Source organism: Vanacampus margaritifer, chromosome 1 (genome assembly GCF_051991255.1).
Source record: "Vanacampus margaritifer isolate UIUO_Vmar chromosome 1, RoL_Vmar_1.0, whole genome shotgun sequence".
Taxonomy (NCBI): domain Eukaryota; kingdom Metazoa; phylum Chordata; class Actinopteri; order Syngnathiformes; family Syngnathidae; genus Vanacampus; species Vanacampus margaritifer.
Window position 1 is genome coordinate 64,468,692 of NC_135432.1, and position 20,124 is coordinate 64,488,815.

At 41.4% G+C, this 20,124-nt stretch overlaps 1 protein-coding gene across 4 annotated transcripts in view; it reads right to left on the reverse strand.

Moving 5' to 3' along the window:
- The window catches only part of LOC144048675 (SLIT and NTRK-like protein 3), a 46,869-nt gene that overhangs the window by 11,510 nt on the left and 15,235 nt on the right, over positions 1–20,124 (reverse strand). For 2 of the 4 annotated variants that reach the window (XM_077560902.1, XM_077560910.1), the window contains 5 exons: positions 13,264–13,563; positions 12,184–12,435; positions 11,305–11,420; positions 9,131–10,054; positions 6,992–7,211 (listed from right to left, as the gene is read on the reverse strand). In XM_077560902.1, the coding sequence (XP_077417028.1) occupies positions 6,992–7,211; positions 9,131–10,054; positions 11,305–11,420; positions 12,184–12,435; positions 13,264–13,491 (1,740 nt within the window). In that variant the 5' untranslated portion in view covers positions 13,492–13,563. Of the gene's footprint in view, positions 1–6,991; positions 7,212–9,130; positions 10,055–11,304; positions 11,421–12,183; positions 12,436–13,263; positions 18,305–20,124 lie in introns of those variants that run through there. The other 2 variants (XM_077560916.1, XM_077560926.1) reach the window with 2 other exon arrangements.

Below are 20,124 nucleotides of genomic sequence, written 5' to 3' on the forward strand. Positions count from 1 at the left end.
AAAAGCGCTTTTAAATGACATATTTTTCTTTATGTACATTAACATATTACAACAACAAAGATAACAAAAATATTAAGTTAACAAACACCCAAAAAAAAAGTTACTTTATTCGTTATATTTTTTTGTATTAATCGGCCGATTAATCAATTGGCTGATCTAATCGACAGATATTAGTGCTTTTTAAATGCCATATGTTTCTTTATACATTAACATATTACAACAAAAAACAAAGATAATGACATTCCAATAGCCCTCCCAAAAAATGGCAAAAAAGGTTGATTTAAAAAAATTTTTTTATTAATCTGCCGATTAATCGGTTAACAGAATTTAGTCTGTCATTGTCCTTTACAATAAATCTACATCGGCCCTAATTAGAAGATAAATTGCTTGACTTGAAGCGAACAAGGCTGTGTTCGTAAAGTACTTCAAGTCTGTGCTGAGGATTTCAGGTTTCATGACTTTGTGGGCGTGGCTAAAACGGTGCCTAGTGACGCATTTCAGCATTTGGCATGAACTCGCATCCATTGCAGGTTATTTATTTCTTCTCATTAGGCCCAAGCCTGTTAGCTCGTGAGCTAGCTGGTGGCTAGCACCTCAAATGCTGATCATAAACAATAGGAAGCCATTTGCTCTCCAGCAGAATTACAAAGTTAGCAGGCAGCGGTTCGCGAACGCTGAACGCTCACCGACGTCATCAAAAACAGTCTGACTTTTGCCGTCCTTTCCCTGAGCAAACTTGAAGGAAACGGCTCGCGAAGCCCCGCCCACGACCGACCGCCAGCCAGCCCGCCTCGGAGAAGAAGCCAAAGCCGCCGCCGATGCTAATCCACGCCCGCCGCACCTCGAAGAAAAGCTCCGCTAGACGACGCGCACTCGAGGGCAAAATCTCCAGCGGTCCAACATCCGCCCTCATCGCCTCATTGTGTCTCGTCACGTGACTGCAAGGTCAGACGCGCGAAAGCGCGACACTCTGGCGGAGTCGGGTTTGTCTTTCTGCTGATTTATGAAGAGCACTTATGCAAATGCGGTCACTTGAAATCTTCCCGCGGTGGTGCCGCCGCGGTCCCCGCGTGCAGCGACGCCACGCGCGGCGGCGCCGATGATGGAGAAAGACGGCAGCTGTGCTTCTTACATCTCGCTTGTTTTTAGATGAAACAATGTTAACAGTATATTACAATTGAGGTCAAGAGAAAGCGCAGCTTAAAATGAAAATGGAAAAAGGACTATTACGGAGAAATGCGGCAAAACGCCGACAACTGAGCTCGACGGGGGGGAAATAAATAAGCTCCCTCGGATGTAATCATGCATTGGTGGTTACATGCTGCCGTTCATCCATGGGTGGAATGCGTCCGGAAGGCCAACCTGGCGTGAAAAAAATCATGCCGGTGATGACCTGTAGAGGCCGCCGGTGCACATTGTGACGTGACCACGCACCGAATGTTCCAAGTCATGTCTTGTCCAGCTCGCTAGGTCTTTTGTCTCCACCTGTGCTCGTCAACCTGCTCCGGTGTTCAGTCACTAGTTGGGTTTTGAAAGAGGAATAAAATATTTTGTCCTCTTTGCGTGTTCCAAAACTTGAAGGCAGAAAAACACCTTTGCAAAAATGATTTTAATCTAACAGAGATCTCTGGACATCGTAACAGACTCCAATTCATCACTTAACAGGTGGAATTTCAGTGCCGAATGTGTCTCTTCCGCGTGTAAAATGGCTTCTTATAGTTAAAACCGACCGCCTCTCTTTCATTTGTAGACAAAACATACTCTCTGGGTACTTTTCCATGAGCGATGGCGAAAACAGAGTCAGGGGTGCGCGTTCGAAACAGATTCTGTTCTCAAGGACCAAATGTGTTTTCCCACAGAGAAGGAACTTCTAGACCAAATAATATGTCCCAGCTTAAGGTCAAATGATACTGAGTTCAACACTACTTTCTTTACACGTCTATAAAACCTTTCAACATGGTTAATATAAAGAATTAAGATGTTAATAATGTATAACAATGGTTAATATATGAAAATAAAGAATTTAAATGTTAATAATATCTAACAGTTTTCATCCGCCCATTTTTTGGTCGAATTTTCAAGAAATGCAAAAATTAAATTTGAAAAAGGGCCCAAAATTTTGGGGGTCGATTTTGAAGCGTATCGCAAAAAAAAAAAATAAAAAATGCTAATTTGGCTAATGGAAACATTTACATCACACGTACGTTTGTAGTCACAAAGCAATGTCGGACGATAAAATAAGGTATGTTTTGGGGGGGGGGGGGGGAACTGAAATCTTTTTGGAATTAATTAAAGAAGCAATTATTAAATGCCATCTTAGATGGAAAACAGCAAAGAAACAATACAATTTATAAAGAACTACAAAAGCAAACTCATACGAGCAGTCACTTCCTGTTTTTCTTCTCACATCTCTATGGTGTATAGCGCCACCTACAGCGGCGGAGTCCCCCTCTCAATATTCACAATATCCGTTTTGCGCATTTTCACAAAATTTGCTTAAAAATTTCGAAACATGTTGTTGGATCATTTGCTTCTGTTTGTAGTTGTTGTTGTTTATTGCCACGTCTCCATGTCCTAGTGAGCTTTTGTGTGGCTGTTTGTTTTGTGACTTTGACTTGGGTTTGTTTGGACTATTCGTTTTGTTTCGGATCATCCAAGAGTGCCTTGTTTTCTTTTAGTTTTTCAAATGAAATACAAACAAATCCCGAATTTGCACGATAGCTTACCAGTGATGGGACACTGATATGCTAAGGTTTAAAACATGCGGCCCGCGGGCCGGATCAGGCCCGCTAAGGGGTTTAATCCGGCCCGTAAAATGATTTTGTAAAGTTAAAAAAAATTAATCAGAACATATAAATTCATAATTTCACAAGCAGTCCTCGGGAATGAGCAATGCAACTTCCTCGTCCTGGATGTCATTATTTTGGCACACAACCGAAAGTTACGGTTTGTTTTCAAAAAATAAATAAAAAAATAATTCGGTATGCATCTGTCATCACTTCAGCCATTGTCAAGATCGAGGAGCAAAAATGAGTCTCAACACACCAAACAATAGGATCATCATTAACTCTTTGACTGCCAGATGTTTTCAGAAACGGGTTGTCCCCAGTGCCAGCCGATTTTAAGCATTTTGACTGATCTTTCAAGGTCCATAGAAAATTATGTGTTTGGACTATGGAAACACACATACTACCAAATGAAAGATTGGACTCTCATCTTTCATCAGAAAAAAAAGTTTGTTTCTACCTTATTCCGTTTTTCAGTAATCAACAATAGAAAATGGTTAGTTTCACCTCTGTTTTGAAACAAACGTCTTTTAACGTCTTTGGCACTCCTCCATAGGATTTTACTAAACGTTATTTAATGTTTTTGGCAGTCAAAGAGTTAAGGATAATCTTATTTTTAAATCTGTCTTATTTTGGCTCTTTTTAAGATGTACACTCTTAAGTTTTTTTTTTTTTTTTTAAAGATCCAAAACAAATGCGGAATTTTCAGTGGGTGTTGTTTCCATTTTTGACTGCGATGGAGGACGTATATTGAGCCAAAAGTGAAATCTCCCCAATCTTGTTTTATTAGCACCCGAATCCTCATCTTTTCCTCATTGCTCCATTCTACGGCCGGCCTTGCTTCACTTCCGCGACAAAATCCAAAAGCCTGAGCCTTGTAGCATCCGCCAACCCTTTTCTAACGGCTCTTCAACCCTCTGGAGACCACAACAAAGCCACGCTTCTAGTGTTCCGCCGAGCATTCCCAGTCCTCCAGAACCTCCCGTGCGGTAATCCCGGTCTCCTGGGTTCTCAGATACTCTCCTGGCGTCCCGTGCTCCGCTAGCGCGTTCCCTCCCTTCCTCCCCCGACACGTACCTCAGCTCGGCTCCCTCGGTGGCTTAAACACGACCTGCAGCGCAATCTTGTAGAAATGGAGCCTTGCCGCAGACTTAATGGCTGCCAAACAACCGGAAGCCCTGCAGTCCTGACGCCTAACACCCTTGAGGTCCATAGTATGGCACGTTGTAACTAGAGCTGTCAAAATTAATCGATTAATCGACGACTATTTTAATGATCGAGTAATCGTTTGGAGCCATTTTGTCATTTCAAATTGTCCAAATCCTCTGATTTCAGCACGTCAACAGTAATTATTCACTGATTTCTGTAGTCCTTGGTGAAAGAAGACTTCTGTGTTTAATCAGAATAAGACATTTTTACTTGAGCGAACCGATAACATAGTACAACATCAATCCCACTTTTTGATAATCAACAGTAATCAGGGGGGGAAATGCTTTTGTAATACACTTTAATGCAAAATCAAAATGAATCCAATTCGTCGATGGATCAATTGAATAATCAATAAATTAATCGATTCTAAAAATATTCGATAGTGACAGCTAGAGCTCTGCAATTAATCGACGTTCAGTTACAATTTCAATTATTACACTCCACGATTACAAAATCAGCATAATCGTATTTTTTTTTTTTTTATTAATACAAATTTTTGAGTTGTTTAAATTTATACATTTACACCTTTTTTTTAATTTAAAACTAATTTAATAAATTTGGTTTCATACAAAAGGAACTTGCATAATTAAAGTGTTTCAAATACTTTTATTTGTCTTAGTATTTTTTATTTTTTTTATTTTATGATTAAACATTTTTCATAAATAAATCGTCCTGCTGCACTCGTTCTTGCCAACATAATTAAATAAATATCTATTATTATAAATCCCGTTTGGTCCAAGAGGAGCTTAAATAATTCTAGTGTTTCAAAAAAAATTTTTTATTGGTCTAAATATTTTTAAATGCTTAAACATTTCCTTGTTTTGTACCAAACAATAAGTAATCGTGATTTCAATTATTGCCAAAATAATCACAATTATTATTTTTCCCATAATCGAGCAGCCCAGGCGACACCACTATTTGTTACCCACATATCAATTTTCATTGTCTTAACCGATTTTTTCAAATGTGAGACACATAACGACGAGAAAAAAAAAACAACAAACCAGTAATCTTCCGTCAGTTTCGCTTCTTGAATCTGGTTCGTGAGACCTTGTTATTCCTCACTCTTTTGTTTTCAAATAATCATCAACGTAATCGGTGCCAGGACATCAGAGCCTTCGAAAGGGGCGGAAATATCGAACTCGCTGAAAATACAGTCGCTCGGTCCAAGAGTCGCCCGGGCTTGTTTTTGTGCTTTTCGTCAAGCTGTGAAAATATGACACGTTTTGGCAACCGGCGCGTTAGTTTCTTTTAATCTGGTCGTCTGACGTGTAAAGTAAATATACTTAAGCGCATTTGTGCGCGCGCGTGTGTCGTAAACAAGCGACGGTGAGCCAATGCCGTTCTCTCTCTCCCGGCTGTCACTCAAGATAATAGTTTGCTGAAAGCCGCTTGCCAGATTTCACTCTGGTTTACACAACATGCTTGACCACAGTCTGGTGCGTCGTCAGTTAGGATAGGTTGAGTTTCCAAAACAAGACGCGTGGGAATGCCGGAAAGCCGAACGCGAAGATTTGAATGCTTATGAAGTCAATTGAAAGAAATGATGCGGACATGTTTTAATTGGAGTTCAACAAAAGTGTGGAGAATAAAAATCACAATAACGTACGTCTTTTGTTGACTTTTAGGACAAAAGTCTCCAGAAAAGCAAAACTAGAAGTTAAATATTTGAGCTCATGTTTTAGCAGAAGTCTTGGTTGGTTTGTCAAATTGAACTTTGCGCCAATAGTTTTTGTTTATTATGAAATTTACAGAATGCCGTGGACGTATCGTGATATTAACTCATTCGCTGCCATTGACGGCTATAGACGTCAAAAATTCATTTTGAACTATTTCTATTAGTTTCACATTTTTTTCCACTTTTGTTAACAAGAGTATGAAAACCTAGGAAAAAAAATGTATTGTACATTTAGAACAGATATAAAATTTGGGAATAAATAATTAGGTAATTAAACATAAAAGAAAAATATAAAAAAAATTAGAGGCGTCAGACAATTAATTTTTTTTAATTATAATTAATCGCATGACTTCAATAGTTAACTCATGACAAATTGAACTTTGCGCCAATAGTTTTTGTTTATTATGAAATTTACAGAATGCAGTGGACGTACCGTAATATTAACTCATTCGCTGCCATTGACGGCTATAGACGTCAAAAATTAGTTTTGAATTATTTCTATTAGTTTCACTTTTTTTTCCACTTTTGTTAACAAGAGTATGAAAACCTAGGAAAAAAAATGTATTGTACATTTAGAACAGATATAAAATTTGTGAATAAATAATTAGGTAATTAAACAAAAAGGAAAAATCTAAAAAAAAATTAGAGGCGTCAGACAATTATTATTTTTTAATTATAATTAATCGCATGACTTCAATAGTTAACTCATGACAAATTGAACTTTGCGCCAATAGTTTTTGTTTATTATGAAATTTACAGAATGCCGTGGACGTATCGTGATATTAACTCATTCGCTGCCATTGACGGCTATAGACGTCAAAAATTCATTTTGAACTATTTCTATTAGTTTCAGTTTTAATTATAATTAATCACATGACTTCAATAGTTAACTCATGACAAATTGAATTTTGCACTACTCAGCTCAAATCTCAAAAGATCCCTGAAGTCTCATGTGATTTAGTGGATTTGAGATCTAGTTTGAGATTTTGCGAAAATCTAATTATTGAAGAATTGTGAAACTGTTTGATTTTTGGGGCATATTTTCTAATACATTTTCTTCAAGATACTACTTCAATTTTCTCATGGGACTTTCACAAGTTTAGTGGACGCCATTTTGTTATTTTTTTCATGAAAACAGTCCAACTCATCCGCTATATCGAAATACCCTCTTTTTTCTGTTGCCTTGCCATACCAGGAATCTTTGGATATTTTACACCTTTTTTTCTTCTTCTTTTTTTCAGGAAAATGCTTCATGGCAGGCAAGCAACTGCACTGAAATGTCCACAATCATCCATCAAATACGTCAAAATCAACCAACCTGCACCAAGCCCGTGAGGTGCTCCAGCACGCCCTCCGTGGGGAGCTGCAGTAGGTGGTTGTTCCTCAGGTTGAGCCGAGCGAGGTTCACGCCGGAAAACACGCCCAGAGGAAGACTTCTCAGGAGGTTGGCGTTCAGGAACAAGAGCTGCAGCGACGGCATGGAGTCCAGGGTGCCCCGCTCCATCTGGCGGATCTCGTTGTACTCGAAGTAAAGGTACCTGCAGCACAGGAGGAGATCGGCTCGTTTGAAAAGTTTTTTTTTTAATTTTTTTTTATAGGTTTTAGGTGAACTAATGAATGCACGCACACATATTCACCCACATACAAAAAAAATATATATATATACTGTATATATATATATATATATATATATATAAAAAAGGAGAGCAATGATGATGACATGTCAAATCGGTAAAATTACCGAATGAACAATACAGGAAAAAAAAAAATCTCCAGAAAAAAAAATGATGAAAAGGTAAACGGAAAAAGATTCATATCGATAATCGTCTGTTTCCTATTCAATCATTACGTGAACTTTATTCTCCCAAAAACGACTATCATTCATTATTATTAAAAACGTATCATGACATTCTTAATTTTAGCAAATTTCGTTATTTCAGAAGTGCGTACCAAACTGGTATTAGCTCAGTTTCAAAAAGGTTAGTGACCCCGCAATAGAATCAGCGTGTGTATGTTTGTCTTTCTGCATGATTGTGTGCAATTATGTGTGTGTGTGTGTGTGTGTGTGATATGCATGCGCCGGTGTGATTCCTGATTAAACTCATTACATGTTTTTAAAAAAAAAAAAAAAAAAAAAAGGAACAAAATGATGAAGTTTGCAAGCGGATCGTTTAGTAAGCGCAGCGGTGGGTAAATTGCCACTCTTCGCCTCTCAACATTATAATGACATAAATGAATATTTATGTAAATTAGCCATACAGGAATTAGTTTTAATACGCACTTTTCGCCCCATTCGTGCAGCTGATCGCCGTCAAAACACAACGAGTGTGCGTGTGTCCGTTTGTGCGTGTGTGACAAGCCGGGCTGTATTGTCACGTTCGATTAGGGACGGGCAAGCTCTTGAACACAAGACCCAGAAAGGTAAGAAATGATAGATAGATAGATAGATGTTTTTTTTTTTTTTTTTTTTACAGTGTTCATTTTCAAACTGTGCCACAGAAGGCTAACAATAATATTAAATTGACGTTTTAGGAATGAAATGACAAAATGAATGCAGCAAATATTGTTTGGTGGTTGGGATCAAAGACCGGAGCGGGGCCGCATGTGGCCCGACTCCGTGTGTTACATCACACTATGACAGGGGACACGATCAATCTTCAAGGCCTTTTTCCAAATCGATAATAGTACTAAGAGTGAACTTAACACAAGTCCCCAGTAAATCCTTTTCCTTTGCGCGCCAGCTAGTTAATAGAATTCTGCTGCTGAAATGAGGCCTGCTTTAAAATTAATTAGCACTCGCTCACCCCAGAGTCCAGGACTAGTGTTTTTTTTTTTTTTTTTTCCAAGGTCCAGTCTTTCCTCTTAAAATATTAAAGATGGATAACAAAATAAATCTAATTAGTGACTGTAGATGTTTGCCAAAAGCGTCACCTGAACATCCATCAATCCATTCTCTATAGGCCCTCATCACAGGGGCCGCTGAGTGGGAGGAGCCTAACGGAGCGAGAGGTAAGTTGCACCCGGGACCACCACAATGTGGCTCATGAAATGTGACCCTGCATTTCAAACATGCAGAGATGAGATTGAGAACCAGAACTGTGAAACAGACGTGTTAACCACCGCGCTACATCACCCGAACCTCTCGGAATGACAATCCGGCAAAAGTGTGATTTCATCAGGAGCACATCTCAACACCTTATCAAGGCGCTCGCATGCATATACAAAGCAAACATTGGTTCATTTCTGAGTTGTCACTCACGGCAGCCTCGCACCTCAGCTTGAATCCTGCCGCCAGGCAGTGTGACTGACTATTGATAGCCCGCGAGAGAGAATGGCCGCCTTCCCTTTCAATCAAGCTTCCGTCAAATGCTAATCGCCGCGCAACCTCTCGGCACAGTCAAATTAATTTCCCCGTACTTGTAAACAAACCGCCAAATATGCAGTCGCGACGCCGTACCTGAGATTCTGCAGCCCCAGGAACATGTCGGGGCTGAGCCTCTCCAGGTTGTTCCCGTTCAGGTACAGGCTCCTCAGGCTGCTCAGGCTGGAGAAGGCGCCCTCCTGCAGGTACGATATGCGGTTGCTCCCCAGGTGCAGCAGGTCCAGGCTGGAAAAGTTCCAGAAGTCGGTGCGGTAGATCCTCTGGATCAGGTTCCCGCTCAGGTACAGCTTGCGCCCGTTGAGCGGCCGCGGCGTCAACTGCGACACGTTGAGGAAGCCGTTCTCCTTGCAGTTGACGGTCAGGCCCAGGTCGGTGATGTGCAGGTTGCAGGTGCAGCCCAGCGGGCAGATGATGGGAATGGGCGGCCGGGTCTGGTAGCCGGCCACGGGGGGGTTCTGGTTGGGGCTTCGCGACGTGGGCGGTGTCCTGGAGGGGCGGGGCCTCTTGGTAGGCCTCGGGGCCTTCTCCCGGTCCCGGCGCTCGGCGGAAGACGAGGATGAGGACGTAGAGGAGGTGTGCGTGTTCTGACGGGAGCCGTGCACCATGGAGGAGGGTTTGGTCGGTCTGACCCGCCCCGGGTGGGGGTTGGGCTTGGAATTCGGGGGCAAGTGTTGAGTCTGCGTGCCCCCGGGGGTTCTGCCGCCTTCCGCTTGCAAGTCTTTATCCGGGAGCTCCGCGCAAAGCTCCTTGCGAGGGATCTCCCTCAAATCCTTGCCGTGGAGGTGGAAGGGGTACTCGCAGGTGACGTCCCCCACCACCGCCGTGTAGGGGATCCGGCCCAGCCACTGCTGCAGCGGCACCGCCTCGCAGCCGCAGTTCCAGGGATTCTCCTCCAGCTGGATCTCCATGAGGGAGCGACCCACGTATTCCAGGGTTCCGGCGTATGCCAGACTCTTTAGACGGTTTCCCCGCAGGTCCAGATGAGTCAGCGACACAGATCTAGAGCAGGCGGAGGAGGAGGGAGGGGGGGGCGGAGTTAATGAAGGGCAACGGCGGCTGCTGAGAAGTCTGATGATGAAGGCATCTTTTAGTCGACAATAAAGCGGGGGACACGCGTACTGGCAACGGGGCTTATAATCGAAATCAGAAAACGTCTGATTGTCGGATGCATGGAAAGATGATCCTGAGTAAAAAAAAAGGAAACTGTTGGGATCCATTTTTGCTCTCCAAGGTCCAACTTTTTTGCATATACTCCAACGGTGGTCACTTCCGCCGTTACGCCGGCACATCATTGATGGATGCCCACCTTTTTGGCAAATGCATTTTCTACAAGTGAAGCCTCGGGGAAAAAAAAATACACAGACTGAACAGGACCATCTGTACTGACCCGGATCGATGGACGTAAACCCGTTTCGGTCCGTGCATTTATTCCAGGCTTCGCATCATAAAGCACTCGCCAAAATGTGGCCATCCATCAATGACGGGCCAATATAACAATAACTGATATATCAACCTGTTTATGGTTCAAAATAGCACATCAATTGCCCAAAATAATAAAAGGACCTTGTCTGTACTTCTGTGTTTACATGTAAGAATGAATGTGAATGCTTTATAAAAAAAAAAAATAGAATTATTAACAGTAGTACTAGTCATCTAGACCAGGGATGGGCAACTTAATACACTTCCAACGAACTGTCGACGGTTCTTGTGTACTTTTGTACAACATAAAACTGATTTAAGTGCTGTAGGGAAGTATTTTTAGAATGTTGCCCGTCCCTGACAAAGTAGGCAAATATGTACTTGACACCTAAATAGTGTAATGTGTATGCTAAAAAAAACTATTAAAAAGTGGTATTATTCCAGCGGCAATCCATTGGACTCTTTAAGGTACAAATTTAGCACCTTTTCCACAGTGTTAGTTATCTTCCCCCCCCACACCACAAGACAATCACTCAGGATCATCTAGAAAAAAAAAAGGCTCAGGATCATCTTTTAAGAGACGCTCTTAAAACCGCCCACAACACAGGATAATCATTCAGGATCATCCTTCCAAATAAATAAATAAAGAAATCACTACTTAACACATCCCACACCATCGGATAATCCGTCCAGGATCATCTTTTAGAGACCGACATCTTTTTAGAGGCTGACTTTGATGGGAAGAGAAAAACAAAAAAAAACTGGGCCAGATTGTCGGCACGCGTGCCCACGACCGCACGGAAGGCTTGTCACATTGCGAAATCAGTCACCTGAAGAGATGCGCCGGCAAGACGGGGATCAGGTTGTCGTTGAGGATGAGAACCCGCAGCCGGTATAGGAACCTCAGAGCGCCGCTGTCGATGCGTTTAATCACGTTGTAGTCGGCCTGCAGGGTGGGCGGCAGTGAGCGGTCGCAGCCGGCAAGAATTTCTTTGTCAGAAGCACCGACCAACGTTTACAACATCATTCCCATATTTGGGCCATGAAATGGAACAAATAGTGTTGCTGGATGTTACATTTTTCTTCTGCTCTTCGATTTCAATGGGTGATCTAAGGCAGTGGTCCCTAACCACCGGGCCGCGGACCTGTACCGGGCCGTGGGCACCTTTGGACCGTTGAAAGAATAAAAAAAAAACTTACTGTACTCCCGGTTAATTGATTAGCTGAGGCTTAAAAATATTTTATTTTGAAAAGTGACCAGATTCTCTTTGTTTACGACGGACTCTTGACACATGTCAAGGTGCTAATTATATCGCGTTTTGTTACCCTTGTTATGGTAGTGACTTGCGTTTGTTGTCGTAGCCTTTTATTAATCAGCCGACGAACAGCCAAGCCCCCCCCCCAACCCACTGGGTTGCCGGTCCACCATGTGGGCATGTATGAACCGGTCCGTGGTCAAAAAAAGGTTGGGGACTATGGTTTACAGGAGAGGTTTTAAAAAACACAGTTTTCAGATAGTATTGATTGTTTATATAATTACGATGCGGGAGATGGAATGAGACGGCCTGTCGACAATGTGTTAAGCATATCAGGAAAAAAAGAAGTTAGGCAGGAAAAGCGAGAATCAGGAGGCAAAAAAACAAAAAATCTCCAGGGGAGATTGCGGCACTCGGGCCGCCTGCCAGCCGGCGACTATTTCCGCAGCCTACCTGGAGGTACTCCAAAGCCTCCAAACCGGCAAAGGTGTCATTCCTGAAGACCTCCAGCTTGTTCTCGTGAAGGTAGAGGCGTCGCAGCTTGGCCAGGCCGTGGAAGGCGCCCACCCGGATGTCCTGCAGAGCGTTGTTGCCCAGGTTTATCGACACGGCGTTGCCAAGGTGCTGGAACCCGTTGCTATAGAGACGCCTCAACGAGTTCCTCTGGAGGTTGAGTTTGAAAGGGCGGACCCACGACTGGGACACCTGAATGAGACGTTTGCATTTTGGTGAGTCATCTTATTATTAGTTTTTGGGGTAGACAAACAGATTAGAAAAATACAAATATTGAGCAACGACTATGCGACAACTAATTGATGATCAAATTAACTCATTCACTGCCATTAATTCTTTTTTTTCTTTTTTTTTAAACAGGCGATCAGGCGATTACAATTTTTAATCGTAATTAATCGCGTGACTTCACAAGTTAACTCGTGATTAATCACAAATTTTATATCTGTTCTAAATGTACAATAAAACTTTTTTTGGAGGTTTTCATACTCTTGTTAACAAAAGTGGAAAAAAACCTAAAAGAAATATAGCTGCTGATCTTTTAGTTTATAGCCGTCAATGGCAGTGAATAAGTTAATCAAATGTTTTTTGTTAATAGATTCAGAGACATTGTTTAACCTAAATTGTCCAAATTAAACATGTTTTTATTTTATTGATTCATCGCCAAAATAATTGACATGTTAATCGAATATTAAAATCATCATTAGTTGCAGCCTTAAAAATATGAAAAAAAAAAAATATATATATATAAACATTTAAAAAATATAATTTTTTTTTACAGTTGACATATTTATATAGGCATATTTGTGGATTTTTTTTTCACAATTTTTTAATATTTGTTGTTTTTCCCCCCATTATTAACTCATTCTTCATGGAAAACACATAAACGTTTTTTGAAGAATTATTAGGGGTGAAAGACTTTTACTTTCTAACAATGCATTTCAATGGGTTTCAATTATAAGAAGATTTTTTTTTTTTTACAAGATCCACTGTAAATGATAACACAATGGCGCGCAGGCTTACCTGGCTGCCGTTGGTGAAGCCCCGCCCATCGCAGTGCACGTGCAGCACGCCTTCTTTGACCTCGCACGTGCACGGCTCGAAGCAGGGCTCGTCCACTTCCTCCTCGGAGTTGTCCACCAGGGGGGTGTGCGTGGAGGTGGGGGTGGGGGTGGGTCCGCCGTGCGACGCCCGGGCCAGACCCGCCGCCGCCGCGCACCCCAGGGCCACGGCCAGGGTGACCCACTGCATCCTCGGCGCGCTGCTTCTCCCGGCCAAGCTCAGCTCAGCAGCCCGGGGCGGTGGCCCGGCGTCGGCCCCTCACTGACGTCCATACGTCGCATCCAACGCGACAAGGACACAAACAGAGTTAAAAGAGGGCAAACAGCGGAGCGAGGCAGCTCGGGATGAATCAGATTGATGATGCGTCACAAGCATAGCCAAGCGCACAATGCAAGTCAGATCACAAAGAGCGAGACGCCCCGGGGCTTGGGGGGGGGGGGGCGGGGGGGAGGCGGGGGAACGGCAGCGACTGCAATAACGAAGCCGGAGAAGGCTAATCGGACGTATGGCGGGACATCTGCGCGACTTTTGACTACGCACGCTAGCGTCGTCAAAACAGAGCCAGGTGGGCCAAAGGCAACAACTGCACATTGAAAATGAATCGAATGTAGTCCGTTTTTGAGATTAGAGCAGAAGAGTGAATCAGATCTCATGACATCACAGTTGCCCAGGGCTCAGATAACGACCAATCACGGCTCACCTGTTTTCTGTGACGTTCACAAGCTGAGACTTTGTATTCCAGTATATGAACACTGAAATGAAGATGAAAGATTTTTTTATGGGAAAAAATGGCACGCCGTAATATTTATGATAGGGGTGTCAGGCATAATTAATCGCATGACTTCAATAGTTAACTCATGATTAATTATAAATTTGATATCTATTCTAAATGTACAGTAAAAAAAGTTTTCATACTCTTGTTAACTCTTTGACTGCCAAAAACGTTAAATAACGTTTAGTAAAACCCTAGGGAGGAGTGCCAAAGACGTTAAAAGACGTTTGTTTCAAAACAGAGGTGAAACTAACCATTTTCTATTGTTGATTACTGAAAAACGGAATAAGGTAGAAACAACCTTTTTTTTCTGATGAAAGATGAGAGTCCAATCTTTCATTTGGTAGTACGTGTGTTTCCATAGTCCAAACACATTATTTTCTGTGGACCTTGAAAGATCAGTCAAAATGCTTAAATCGGCTGGCACCCACGGCATCCCTTTTCTCAAAACGTCTGGCAGTCAAAGAGTTAACATAAAAGTTGAAAAATTTTGAAACTAATAGAAATATAGCTGCTGATCTTTTAGTCATTGATACAGTAATTTCACAATCATTAATAACATCGAGTTCAACTTTAAAAGATGTACTGTACGGTAAAAAAACGGGTGTGATCTAGATTTGTGTTGGTCATTTTTCCTGCCACTAGATGGCATAACTGCATTTGTAAGACGGTGCATCTTCCTTTTCATATTAAGAGCGATCTAATCTTTAAACATGAAGTAACATTTTTTTTAATGATCAAATACAACTTGACCCCAGTTTCCACAAATGTATGCATTATTATTAAATTTGTTACCGCAAAATTCTGATGTGGACGCGTGGAATTCCCCCAGTACAGGCTTTTCCAAGTAATTGTGCATTTTTTAAAAAAAAATTGTGGCGTTAAAAGAGCTTTAAATTAACTCAAAATTAACGCACTAATTTTGACCCCCCTAATTCATAAAAACATACGATAATGATTCAAATAAAAAAAATCATTATTAAATTATTATAAAAATGATTCGACAGTTTTTGTCACGCTTTCAGATAATGCCGTCATTAAGGTTAACAACACGGCGACATGGATGCTAATTTGTTCACCCATGTAACTCCTCCCATTCAATGTTAGCATAAGGTAGGGCAGGTTACGTGGCGGTTTTAAAGACGCAGATTCACTTGGCCAGCCAAATACCGGCTTGCCCTTGACAAACTCCTCTTTTGGCAGTTGTTGTTTGGCATCCCGTTGGCCTATTGTTTAAATCGCAAAACAACAAAAGGCAAACACGTGCGCCCGTTCACCTGCAAATCATATTTTATAATGTGCTTTTTGTCTTTTTTCAGTAGGGGGGGGGGGTTCGAGGATGACTCATGAATATATTCATCGGCGTGCTCAAATGCCTGCCGAAGCCGAAATGTCACGCGTGTGTTGTTTTTAATGTATGCAATATGAATATGGGCGAATGCAAATGGGATTCATAATGCTTCCATCTAATGAACTGCTCCATTTAATAGCACGAATGGCAATCAGGGAACAGAAAGCGAGAAGAGAAAGGAGGAGAAGGGGAAGGGGGTCCCGTCGTCTACACTGCTGGTTCCTCATCCAACGTTCAAAAACTTTCAACGGCATAGATCCAAACGAAAACCTCGCAAAAAGTATATACGGTGACGCTATTATTGAATTTTGGCTTTGCAAAGTGCGTAAAACAATTAGTTAAAAAGAAAGTAAAACTACCTATAGTCTGTTTACAAATCTTCCCACCAGTGACCCGTTCTGAAGCGTTTCATAATACGTATGCGGACTGAACAATAAGGGCTCAAGGATTGACCCCTGAGGGACCCCACGTCGATCAGATCCAAAACTTGCAATCGTTACAAAGTTCCGTCGAATCCTACATAATATGACCTCAGGGCTGAAAATCACTTCCCACTCCTGCACTAATTTGTCGTACACACATATTTATTTGAAAGCGGTTGAGAATCTACGATGGACGTGGTTGAGTGACAGCCGCTTTGCCGACTGAAGTGGAAAGCAAAACAGGAAAAAGGTGCTCAGTCATGGTCACAAAAACACTGCGGAGACGCCGGAGTCTTTGCAGGGGCATCTTTGCTCTCAAGTCTTAATGAGATCTAAATTGGATAAAGCATCTCGACGCTCGCAGACGGCGTCGAGCGATGTCACGCGAAATGCAATAATGATCCTGATGGCGCGCTGGCTGTAATCATACAGCAATAATCTGGCGTCGGGCGGGGGTGGTGGTTGGGGGGTGGGGGGGGCGGGCGTCGGACTAGGAGGCGGCGGTGGGAAAATATCAGCGCCCGGGAGAGGAAGAGCAATCACAGAGATGATTACGACCAGGAAAACAAGGGTTGGATTGGGGTGGGGTGGGGGGCATGAAAGGAAGAGGATGATTGGATGAAGCTGGTGCCAGGCAGGGTGATCATAGTTTTAAATTTTGCCTTATAGTTTGTTTGTTTTTTAATTAGTTAGGTTTAATTCGTTTTAGAGCAAATTTGTTATTTTTATTTATTTTTAGAAAATGCCTTGCTGTAGTTTTATTAGTTTTAGTATTAGTTTTTATTTATATATATATATATATATTATATTACACGGCGTATTTGTCAGAGCAAGTTAAAAAGAAAAAAGGTAACTAAGACTTACATTTCTCATAAAACTGTTTGACCTTCCTTCTTCTGTACGGATGTACAATAATACCAAAATAAATACATTTAAATTAAACCTTGAAAGCTTATGTAGAATGTTAACAAAAACGAAAACAAAAGGACATTTTTGCTTTCATTATCATTAGTCTTATAAACATAAGATTTTTTTTTTTTAATTTTTAAAAGCATTTTTGTCTATTTTATTTCGCTAGCAAAAAACATTTCCGATTTAAAGTTTGAGTTATTTTGTTGGTTTTTCTCAAAACTGCCGCGTCAAAATAACCCAATTTGAGTCCAAAATTGGACCAAATCGCTACATGACCCAACTTTCTTTGTACAAAACAACACCGCTAAAAAGTGGACGGTAGGCCCCCGAGCCGAAGCTTGGACACCACTGGGTTAGGGTATACGCCTCTCATAATGCTAACCATTAGCCCGTTAGCATTAAGCTAGCCCTGCCTATCCACTGTAAATTGTCAATCTAGTTTGGCTTCAGCCCCTGATGCTAGCTCGCTAGCTAGCTAGCTCCCTAGCAGGTAAACGATCACCATGTGAGCTAGCTAGCTAAAGCCAAACTGTGGCAGGCTTTTTTTTTTTTTTTTACTTCCTGGACCTGGATTTGCCACCTCTTACTTTATGTTTTCTTAGACGACCCGAGTTCCGCTCAAGCTGCACCCGGTGGGCCGAACGGAAGAACGGCTCGGGGCGCACGCTTGGCTCCGCCCCTAGCATAAAGAAGTCGCGAGTCAGCGCAGGCTGCCAGCCACTCGGGAGGATGAGTGCTCTCGCAGAAATCTGGTATTGATTACATCCTAACGCTCGCTCTCGCGCCGCTTGTACGCATGTACCGCAGCCAAGTACGTGTGTGTGTGTGTGTGTGAGGGAAAAAAAGGTCAACACACACACACACACACACACAAAAAAAAAGCTGGTTTTCATAGCATGCCAAGCTTTCCGACACAGGTAGCGAAGCCACGTGTGGATGAGCGAGTGCTTTCGTAATAAACCGCTGTAATGCAGCATAGCTCGCACCACAAATCCTGTAAAAGCGTGAACACACACACACACACACACACACACAGACTTTTGGATGGGCCCTCGAAACCTCACACGCACACACAAATACAGCGTTATCTTTTTAAGCCTTCCGTCAGAGTGGCCGCACCCCATCTCTCGTCGTTTATAGGCAATTAAGGTATTATGTTTAGTTGGCCAAACTGCATTTAGGCCCGAGTACACACAAAAAAGACAATCAGGCTGTTTTTGCCACTTCAAGACCAAACGTGAAGCGCGAGAAGAAAACTAACTGAAACTACATTTTATGTTAACGAAACTAGCTGTAATTATGCAAAAAAAAAAAAAAACGCTCACAATTAATTTAAAACGTGAGCCTTTGGGGGGTGATTTTAAATGTGTTTACCAAGTATTTCGGTTTTACAACATAGGCAGGAGGAATGTCGAACAATCATAATTAATCGATTATCAAATTCATCAACAACTACTTTTAAAGGCATACTTGACTCATTGAGCCATTTCCAGCAGTAAAAAGTTCATATTTTGCCTATTATTAATGTGATAACGGTCGACTAAAGATGACATCACCTGTGCTGAGGTAACGACCAATCATGGCTCAGAAAACAGGTGAGCCGTGATTGGTCGTTACCTCAGCACAGGTGATGTCATCTTCAGTCGACAGTAAGTGGGAATTTTTTTTTTTAAAGGTATTAATTGTACATGAAAAATTAATGTAGTTATCAGATTAATTACTGTATTTGATTTGTGGCTGGTTGTTTTTTAAAATAATATTTTTTTGTAAAAAAAACAAAACAAAAAAAACGCTCACAATTAATTTAAAACGCGAGCCTTTGGGGGGTGATTTTAAATGTGTTTACCAAGTATTTCGGTTTTACAACATAGGCAGGAGGAATGTTGAACAATCATAATTAATCGATTATCAAATTCATCAACAACTACTTTTAAAGGCATACTTGACTCATTGAGCCATTTCCAGCAGTCAAAAGTTCATATTTTGTCTATAATTAATGTGATAACGGTCGACTAAAGGTGACATCACCTGTGCTGAGGAAGAAGGTAACGACCAATCATGGCTCAGAAAACAGGTGAGCCGTGATTGGTCGTTACCTCAGCACAGGTGATGTCATCTTCAGTCGACAGAAAGTGGGAAAAAATTTTTTTTAAAGGTATTAATTGTACATGAAAAATTAATGTAGTTATCAGATTAATTCCTGTATTTGATTTGTGGCTGGTTGTTTTTTAAAATAATATTTTTTTGTAAAAAAAAAAAAAAAGCGAATACGTCAAACTTTTTAAACAATGAAAAGCGTTTTTTTTTGTTTTTTTTTTTTTACATACAAGACGACGAGATGCCCAAAAAACTTGATTAGTCAAGATCGAGTTTTAATTGATGATAATTGAGTCGCAAAATCGAATCGACGGTTCAACCTCCATCTCTATCGGCCATGTTGAATAGTGCAAAAATCCCGAATCTGGACTCAAACCCGACTCCTCTGGTCGGAAGAAGAGTGTTTATCTGACTGAGCTACTTGGCCTGTGATTGCTTTAGTTTTGTTTACATACATGTCAACAGTTAACTCATTCACTGCCATTGACGGCTATAGACGTCAAAAATTCATTTGAACTATTTCTATTAGTTTTTTTTTTCCACTTTTGTTAACAAGAGTATGAAAACCTAGATTTTTTTAATTTTGCACTTATAACAGATATAAAATTTGTGATTAATCGATTAATTACAATTTTAAAAATGTTATCGTCTGACGGCCCTCATTTTTTAATAATCTTTTCTTCTTTTTTTTAATTAGGGGCTATAGGCGATTTAGATTTTGACTTCACAAGTTAACTCATGATTAATCACAAATTTTATATCTGTTCTAAATGTACAATACATTTTTTTCTAGGTTTTCATACTCTTCTTAACAAAAGCGGGAGGAAAAAAAAGTGAAACATTCATTTTTGACGTCTATAGCCGTCATTGGCAGTGAATGAGTTAAAAAAAAAAAAAGACACTAAAATCATTAGTGTTCTGTTGGGTTCGAGTTTAGCTTTTGGATTTTTGCGCTATTCAACATGGCCGATAGAGGCGGCGAAACTACAATACGCGACATTTGGTCGGTAAAACGACCAATATGATGGTTATTTGGACCCGAAACCCCCCCAAAATCCGCAATAAGTTAACCGCAAAGTCACTTTTGTCCGTTTTTTTTCCTCAACCAAAAAACGACTTTTCTTGTATTTTCTCACGCAAATATGCCCGCCCCCCCCCCCCCCCCCCCCGCGTTCCATCGCTTGCCCACACTTTGGGAATCCCTGGCGTGAAACAACTTGGCCCGCGTGGAGTTTCGGACAAATCGCGACGCTGTCGGGCCCGCTTTC